General features: G+C 59.2%; 2 protein-coding genes across 2 annotated transcripts; both read left to right on the top strand.

The window, feature by feature from the left end:
* Nucleotides 1-963: 963 nt before the first annotated feature.
* On the top strand, nucleotides 964-3,138 carry LDBPK_310450 (cytoskeleton-associated protein CAP5.5, putative; the record flags this gene model as incomplete). Its single annotated transcript, XM_003863089.1, has 1 exon — nucleotides 964-3,138. The coding sequence occupies one exon, from the start codon at nucleotides 964-966 to the stop codon at nucleotides 3,136-3,138; it is 2,175 nt and encodes a 724-aa protein (XP_003863137.1).
* Nucleotides 3,139-5,821: 2,683 nt separating this feature from the next.
* Nucleotides 5,822-8,641, top strand: LDBPK_310440 (calpain-like cysteine peptidase, putative; the record flags this gene model as incomplete). Its single annotated transcript, XM_003863088.1, has 1 exon — nucleotides 5,822-8,641. One exon carries the CDS (start codon nucleotides 5,822-5,824, stop codon nucleotides 8,639-8,641), a length of 2,820 nt encoding a protein of 939 aa, XP_003863136.1.
* Between the last annotated feature and the right edge of the window lie 489 nt (nucleotides 8,642-9,130).

Raw genomic sequence — 9,130 nt, 5'->3', positions numbered from 1 at the left:
CAGGCCGCCGCCGACGACCGGCGCTGTGCGCGGCCTCTGCGGCGACGCGACATTGTGCGGATGGGGACCCGCGCGCGTGAGGCGGGCGACAGAGGCAGTCGGCATCACGGGCACGCGATGGGGGCATGGCCCCGCCGACGGCGTAGGTGCGGCAGCGCACCGGGCGGTGCAGGTCGCATTTGAAGCCTTGGGGTGTGTGCTGAATTTGCTGTTGACTTATGTGCGGGTGACGCTGTTTGTCTCTGCTTTCCTCGAGGAGTACTTAGAGTGTGGCAGATTGTGCGATTTGTGACGACTTTATGACGCACCTGCCGTGCGGGGTGCAGTGCTGATTGCACACGCTGCGGCGAGATTGATGCGGAGACTTGCAGGGCGGTGACCCTGCATAAATGCGCGAAGGGATAGAAATGGTGCTACTGGTAATGAAGATTGAATTTTGAAAGGGCCCTTGATTTTGCACTCTCGTCGGTACCCGTGTCCTGGTGTGCTCGGGTACGGACGCGCTTGTGTAAAGGCGTGCTCGATACCGGCCCGTGTGGCCCCGTGGTGTAGGGGGCAGGGCCGCAGACGTGAAGTCTGATCGACGGAGACGAATATATGCTTAGCCGCTCTTGCCCTCCGTGTGACTTTTTCTCTCTTCCCGCTCTGTTTCTCTCTGACGCTGGCGAGCGAACGGAAATGTCGACATGCCTTCTCTCCCGCCCACAGTCTGTGAGCACCAACCACCCGCATACGTTTGTTGTACGCACACGCACCCACAAGCCCAAGCTATTATCAGCCATTCTCGCTTCCCCTCACACACGTCGATTTGCTGCCCTTTTTGTCTTCTTCCTTTTCCTCTCATCTCTTTCTCGCTCACTTGCCTCTTTTTGATAGAAGACACGCACGCATTCACGGTACTTCACTGCACAGCCGCCCATCTCTCGTACGATTGACTTTTTTCACAAACTGTGCCGATAGAGAATGGGGTGCTGCAACTCGAAGGAGACGAAGAAACCGAAGGAGGTGAAAGTGCCGCAGGCCGAGGCTCAGTCTGCGAAGGTGTCAAGTGAGACGGCGAGTGTGGAAGAGCAGCGCAAGATTGAGTTTAGAGTGGCGAGTGCCGTGGAGGATCTGCGCGCCGAGCGCATTGAAGCCATCTGCGCCCACAGCCGTGCCTGCCCCTACCGCTATAACGCCTGCACTGTAGTGGGCGGAGAAGTGAAGTTCTACTTCGAGGGTGGCATCATTTTCTGCATCGTGAAAGAAGGCTCGTGGTACGTCTACAACGACTCCCTTGACTACGAGGCGCATGTGACCGTTCGCTTCGGCCAGGGATCGAATATTGTCGCTGGAGAGCGGGCAGAGCTGGAGGAGGTAGAGGACGGCTGGACGTGCGCACACGCCGTCGTGTACCCGCTGGAAACGGTGCATTTGGTCTCCGGCACCGCCAACGGATACAGGACCAGCATCACTATCAAGCCCCTCGATGGACAGTACCGCCACGATGCGTGCGCAGCTGCCAACGGCACTGCGGAGGCGGAGACAGAGGCCGTTCGCTCTCTTGTCACCGAAGGGATGGACGAGGAGGCGATTCTGCACCGCTGCATGGAGACAGGAACGCCGTACGTCGACCTGAAGTTCCCGCCGAACGGCGAGGCGGTCGCACGCGCCGGCAGGGACACCCGCACCATCCCCGAGATGGCCATGATGCGCCCGACGCAGTACCTGTCGGATAATAACCGCCTTTCGGTGAACGACATTTGCGGGCCAGTGCTGGCCCTGTCCATCGAGCCGGGTAACCTCGGCGACTCGTGGTTTATGTGCGCTGTGGCCATCATGGCGGAGAATGAGGCGGCGGTGCGAAACATTTTTGCACAGGGCTCACCGGCGGAGAAGGCGGTGGGTGCGTACCGCGTGCTGGTCAACAAAAACGGCTGGTGGCACACCCTCATTATGGACGACTACTTGCCCACGTTCAACCGCATGCCCGTGTTTGCGCGCTCGTACGACAATCCTGCGGAGATGTGGACCTCGTTGCTGCAAAAGGCGTATGCGAAGCTGCATGGCTCCTATGCCGCGATCACTGGCGGCGACGCTCTACAGGCTCTCGCCGATTTGAGCGGCTCGCCGATGTGCCGTTTTGACAAGGAGTGGGAGGAGGCAACGACGGACGCGGGAAAGGCGGGCACACTGGCCAATGCGCTGGTGCAGTTTTCCCGCTCTGGCGCCTGTGTTGTGCTCAGCACTCCAGGCCACAATTCAGAGAGCTACCTGGGCCGCAGCCAGGCGAGCGATGCGGCGGCGTTTCGCGCCCACTACAAGAAGGTTGGCTTACATCTCGGCTACACGTACTCTTTAGAGCGCGTTGTGATGGTCGAGGAGTGCAATACCCTGCTGTTCAAGGTGCGCAACCCTTGGCGCTCGTCGAACAAGTGGACTGGAGCATGGAGCTACGGTTCGAGGCAGTGGGATGAGAATCGGGATGCCTGCCTCCTCTGCGGTGCCCAGAAGGACCCGCAGGATGGCAGCTTCTGGATGTGCTGGGATGACGCCACCCGGTACTTCGACGGAGGCGGTGTTCTGTTTGCGAACCCCGACGCAACAGATTACCGTGTGAAGGGCGTGTTTTGCAAGACGATCCCAAGCGCGGTTCTTGAGATCACGGCCTCGGAGTCCACCCGGGTGCTCTTCACCCTCTCGCAACCCGACAAGCGCGGCGTGGACCGCAAGGAGGGCGCGGCGCTTTTTGCCCCGATTATGCTCACTGTGTCCAAGGCGGAGGGCGGCGTGCAGCGGGTGCAGAAGAACACCAGCTGGAACCCGACGATGCCCTCTGAGGAGTTCAACTTTGTTGTCGGCCGTGACGTCTCCATGTGGTTCACGCTGGAGGCCGAGGAGAAGTACCAACTCGTGCCACGCATGCACTTAAAGGGCGTCAGGAGCAACTACGATCGACCGTACGTGATCAGCATAATGTCGGCCGATAAGTTGGAGGGCAACGTGCGGGTGGAAGCGAAACGCATTGACAGCAGCTCGAAGGTGTTCACGAACTATATCGCCTACAGCTCGGAAGAGCTGCCGTCGGCCGAGGTGGAGAGCCAGGTGCGGCTTCCTGGCAAGGCCCCCGTGACGTACGTGTCCACCACGGTGATTTGACCGCGTACCACCTGAAGTGCACGCGCTCCCCTACGCAGCAGGAGTCTCAGCGGCCGTAGCGGCGTGGTTGGTCGAGTTATCAGCTTCGTATATGTTGCAGGGGACTGCAGCCGTGCGGTGATGATTTGTCGATTGCGTGGTTGGACGTTAAGGAGAACAACTCTCCACAGCAAAGGAAAGGAAGGGCAGAGGCGAAGGCAGGTGAGCGTGTGCGCGAGAAGGACAGCGCCGATGCAGGCGCCAAAGGTTCGTGGCGAGGGTCTTCACATACACACAAAAAGATGAGTGCACTCACCTGCGTCTGCGTGATGGGCCGCTCTCCTCCTTTGTCGGGTTCTCTCGTCGACTTTCTCCCTTCCTGTAGCGTTTCTCCTCTCTTTTCTCTCTGTGGTGTGTGATGTGTGTGTATCGAAGGCGAGCGTTTTCTATGGTCCGTTTTGTGTATCGTGTTCTGCCCTTTCCTCCCTCCCCCTTCTTCATGTTACTCGGTGGAGCAGCGAAATCACCTGCAATGCTGTTGACTACTCATCCCCCTTTATGCCCAACCCCCCCCCCCCAGAAAAAGGCGGTAGACACCGATTTTCCCCTCCTCCCCCCTATCGGTGCACACTCTCTCCAGGGCGTGTGTGTGTGCGCGCGCCACCTGTGCTGTGAACTCATTGTTGTTATTGTTTTCCTTCCTTTTGCTCGCCCTCGTGTTTCGGTGCACCACTGATCAAAAAGATGTCCATTCACCGAGACGCACCCCCACAAGGCGCTGGATGAGTGACTTGACAGACAGGCAGCACACAGGCACACACGTACACATGCGCGCCGCCACACAGTAAAGCCTCCTTCTCGTCCTCCAAACCTCTGCACAACTTTAGGAACAGCGGGGAGTAGGCCAGAGATCTTATCAAACAACAACTCGAAAAAGAAGGCCGCTTTTTTTTCACTTCTCTTCTTCGGTTCACTCCATCGCATGTGTGTGCGTGCACGTCTCCAGCTGTGCTGATGCGGGGTCCAATCTTACTTTGGTGCCTATGATTATCTTCTGTTTGGTGTACCTCATCGTATCGTTGCTGCCGTTTGCAGTGTGTGAGGGGGGGAGGGAGGCGGTGTCTTGAGACGATGGGGCAACGGGTTGGGGGTGCGGCGGCGGTGCGCGGCTCGTTTTCCGTGTGGTTTCTTCTGTACTTTTTTTTTTGCTCCCCCCTCCCCCCTGCCGTGGCTGCGCACTCTGCTGTACGGCCGTCGCATATATCGTCATGTCTCTTTCTCTGCCTCCCTCCGCCTTTTCCAGAGGTGCTGTGTGTGTGGATGTGTGTCACGCCTTGCGCGCTCGTATGCCTTGGGGATGTTGTGGTGACTGCTTGGGGGTTCTTCGCCATCTTGTTTCTGAAGCGTTCCTGGGAAGGTGGTTTCTCTGTTCTTTGTCTTTTCTAGCCTACTCTTTCCTGTACCGATCCCATGGGTGATACGCATCTGTTCCGTGACGACGTTGATGGCCGCCAACCAAATTTTGTATGCCCGCCGTTTTTTTTTTGTGTGTGTGTCAGTGTCGCGCTTTTTAGGGACTCCCTACGGCTCCTTTCGCATAAATTTCCACGCCTTTTGAGGTTGCTCTGTTTTCCTCTACGGCGTCCTCCGCTTCATTGTCTACACAAATCTCTGGATTTTTCCCGAGGGGGGGGGGGCGAGCTCACGTGTTGGTAGTGCATGCACTGAGGTCTCTTGAAGGGGAAGAGGAGGCATGAAAGGGAAGGTGGGGTGATAGAAGGAGGCGCCGAACGTGAGGGACCGATGAGCGAAAATGCAGTTTGCTGTCTTTTGTTTTTTTTGCGAGTTGGTGGAGTTTCACCGCTGCTTGCTGACTCTCGAGATACACAGCCCGCTCTCTTCTCCGTTTCCCCGCGCGCCTCTTTCTCTGTGCTTTCCTCTCTCCTCGTTCGTCTCCATCTTTCCCTTCGCACACGTAGTGGCGTACCGCGGTGGGCGTGTGTGTGTGTCGTTGTCTGTGTCGCTGTACGTCTCCCTCCCTCTCCATTTGTCTTTGTTTTTTTTTCTTGTTTTCATCTGGATGTCTTCTCTTCTCTGTAGCCTGTAAACCAATGCGCAAGTGTGAAACGAGGCGAGGGTGGGTAGTAGGGGGGTGATGGGCAGCGCGCGTGTGCGCATACCCTCTCTGCCTCTCTCTCCCTCATGAAAAAGCGATGTCTGTGTGCTCACTGAGCGTGCGCAACTGCGGCGGCGTTTTCTAAGGGCGTTTTGCGCTCTCGACGGGGCACACATAGCGCAGTTCCATCCCATCCCTCTGGCGGCTGGCCGTCGTTTTCGTGCCTAGCCTCTCTCGCTCGTTCCTCAGCGGGCGAGTTCAAACAGCCCCGCGTCCATCAGCGGAAGACTGCGGTCGCATCATGAATGATTCTTCTCTACCGTCTGCCTCGTGCGACGCCATTGTCACTCATGCCCCTTTCACCTCTCCCTCCCCCCACCCCGAGCACATCAGGGAGGAGATCCTGTCGACGTGCTCGTCTCTGCCTCGGCGTATCTGCGCGGGCCACCGAGAGGTTCTTCCTTTGTGGCCGTCGCGCACACTTCGCCGTGCTCTTGCGGCAGCGCTGAATGCTTCGCTTTTTTTCTGCAGTTGATGGTGTCGCAGCCGGTAAGCGTGATACTCGCCCACACCCGTATATATACGCCAATGGACGGCAACATCATCCGCCCCGTTTGCGACGAAGACTCCGTCACGGATGCCATGCTGGAGGAGTTCCTGCGGCCACCGTCATCGTTCGCCTTGACAGACACCGCGGGCGATATGCTGACTGCCTCTACCCTTGGCAGCGCGGCGCGGGGACCGGCTCCCTGCACCCCTGCAGCGGCCTGCACGTCCGCGTTGGGGGCTGGCTCCTCGTCAACCTTCAAAAGCTCGCACGATAGCGAGGTTAACCAAATCGGCGTGGGGGCCTTCGAGGGAAGTGTTGTGCACTGTGCAAGTCATCTCGTCGGCGCCAGCCCTGCACTGCCTGCGGAACTGTCGCACTCGGATATCACGAGCGACGACAGCGGCGACTTTGCCTTTCTCACGAGCAATGTGCGCGATGCCGACGTGTACGACCTCATTCGTCACTACATGTTGTATTGCAAGCAGCAGGAGAAGGAGCTGGAGGATCTGGAGGCGGAATGCGCACGGCTGGAGGCGGAGCAACAGCACCTCTACGGCGCCGCTATTGCGGCTGACATGACTCGAAAATCTTTGCACATGTCGGCTGCCAACTCTCTGTCTCCGCCGAACTCAAACGAAACTGCGGCAACAGGAGCCGGCGGCGTCTCCTCGTCCGCCGCTGTCGACGAGTTCGGCGAGGCTCACATCGACCCGCTGAAGTCGTGCCCTTACTTGGATCCACACGACGCCGCTCACAACCCGCAGCCGTATCGCTACGGACAGCCCGCCATCAATGGCTTCTACACCCCGGCTTTCAAGAATGGCATTCTCTACCGCTGCGTTGCGGCCGACGGGTCGTGGATATTCTACAACGACTCGGAGCAGTACGCGATGCACATAAAATATATCTTCGGCGCCTCATCCGTCATTACGGCCGGCCCGCACGCCTCTGTGAACCAGCGGGTGTCCGGCGAGTATGAGGTGCAAGTGACAGTCTGGCCACAGGAGACGGAGGTGCTGCTTGTAGGTCAAGTAAACGGCTTCAAGAATCTCTCTTCCGCCGTGCCGGTGAATTCCAGCTATACGAATCCACACGCCAGTGCCTCAACCGCATCTGCGCGCGCTCTGCTGAATCGCTTCGCCCACCAGTCGGGAAAGCCGAATATCTCGCTGCTCTCCACGGAGGACGTGCTGGAGTGTTGTGCGGGCCAAGGCAGCGAGTTGGCTGCCGCTGTCGGGTCTTTGAATGGGCAACATTTTGTCGACCCCGACTTTCCGCCCTGTGGCACATCGCTTTACCGCAAAGGTGTCGATGACGTCTTCCTCTGGGATATGTCCTGGCGGCGCCCCTGCGAGTACCTGCCCGCCTCACAGCGCTCGGAAGCGTGCCTCTTCGCTCGCTCGGTGCTTCCGACAGACCCGTGCGCGGGGGAAGGCGGTGCGGTGTACCTGTGCAGTGCCGCCTGCTGTCTCGCTGAGCACCCCACGCAGGTCGCTCGAATTTTTCGGCACCCCGTCTCTGCGGATGCCGGCATCTGCGAGCGCGCTGTCGGGGCATACCGCGTCGCACTGAGCCACGGCGGCTGGTGGACGCCCACCGTCGTCGATAGTTACTTGCCAGCGTCGCTCAAGGGCCCGAACCTGGGCCGCTGCTCTCACGACTTGCGCAAGCTCTGGTATCCGCTGCTCGAAAAGGCGTACGCGAAGCTGCACGGTTCCTACGCTGCCATGCAATGCGGTAGCGCGCTCGAGGCGCTGCAGGATCTCACCGGATTTCCGACGTTTCACTTCTATGATGAGTGGGCGGAGGCGGTGCGGAGCAGTGCCGGCGCGCGCGCGAGCGAACGCACCTCCTACAGCCCACTGTCCGAGCACCTGTTCACCTCTCTGGAGGAGAAGGTGCATCAACGCGGCTATCTCGTGTTCCTGAGCCTGCCGGACGACGGGCCGGCCGAGGCCCAGGCAGCGCAAATTGGCATGATGTTCGGCATGTCGTACGCGGTTCTGCGGCTCGTTCGGCACGGCAGTTTTCGGCTTCTTCAAATTCGGTGCCCCACCTTGAAGCTCTGTAGCAGCGGGCTGTGGTGTGCTGGGAGCGCACGGTGGCAGCAGGAGCCGCAGCTAGCCCGCTTGTGCGGGATGGATAGTGATGGCGGGCCGGAGCTCGCGAGTTTGTGGTTGGACTGGTCTGAGGCTCTAGCTATGTTTGAGGGGGGCGGTGTGTGCTGTAGTCGTTGGGACTGGGCACATGACTGCCGCGTGCGAGGTTTCTTCAAAGACGGGATACCCTCTTTCGTCTTGGAGGTGAGCGTCGACACCTCTGCAGAGAGCGCAGGTCCCGTGGAAGCGTACTGCATCTTGTCCCAGGAGGACGATCGCGGTATGTCTCCAGATCACCCGAACCGAGCGCTGCGCCCACTGATGCTCTCTGTCAGCAGCCATTGCGGCGACGATGAGGCGGGCGAGGGTGTCGGCGGGGAGTCCTCGGCTGATCAGCGCATTCGGCATGTGTGCTCCACGGACCCAGACACCCCCACAGAGCACCTGAACTACGTCTTAGGCCGCGATACGGCGCTCCGTGTCACCTTGCAGCCCTCGGAGCACCCGTACTACGTCATCCCCCGCTCACGGGGGGATATGCGCAACAAGCTCTTCACACTGGGCTTTGTCTCCTCCACAGCGCCGACAAAAACGGGAAAGCTGCGGATGCGGGCGGTGCAGCTCCCGTCTAACTCTGCGGTGTTTCACAACCGACGCAGCTTCTCGACTCGGCAACTCGAGAGCGTGGCGGCGGTGTCGTTTCAGATTCGCGGGCCGGACGGGGTTGCACGCGTAGGGTGCGGCAGCAGCATTGGCTGAGGCGCTAGAGGTGCAGAGGTTTGCACGAAGGCGCCGCTCTTCTTCCTTTGCTGTCGGCTGCTCGCTAACCTGTGAAGTATGTTTTGTTGCTGCCATGCTCTCTCGCTTCTGCACGAACGATGTACGTACACTGTGCGGGGACACGCACACGCGAATCGGCTGGAACGCCGCCATGTATGAAGCTCTGTAAAATCGCTGCTGTTTATCATTTCTTTTTTTTTTTCACTCTGTAGCTCAGTGACGATGCAGGACACCTCGCCGTGGTACGACGGTCTGGTGCCCACTCTGCGGGAAATCGAAAGAGCCTGCGGCCTGCCCTCGCGTATGCGCTGCGGACCTTTGGTGTCGGCAGACAAGTCTGGCCTGGCGCCTTACCGGGGAGACTAGTGGTTATGGTCAGGCGTGTACCAGCCCACTGCGCATCCTGTCGGCTACTCGGCAACTATAGCAGGCTATGGGTACGTTGAGCGCAGACGCATGCTCATGCGT

This window comes from Leishmania donovani, chromosome 31, assembly GCF_000227135.1.
Source record: "Leishmania donovani BPK282A1 complete genome, chromosome 31".
In the NCBI taxonomy this organism is placed as follows: domain Eukaryota; phylum Euglenozoa; class Kinetoplastea; order Trypanosomatida; family Trypanosomatidae; genus Leishmania; species Leishmania donovani.
This window is presented reverse-complemented; position numbering and strand designations above follow the sequence as displayed.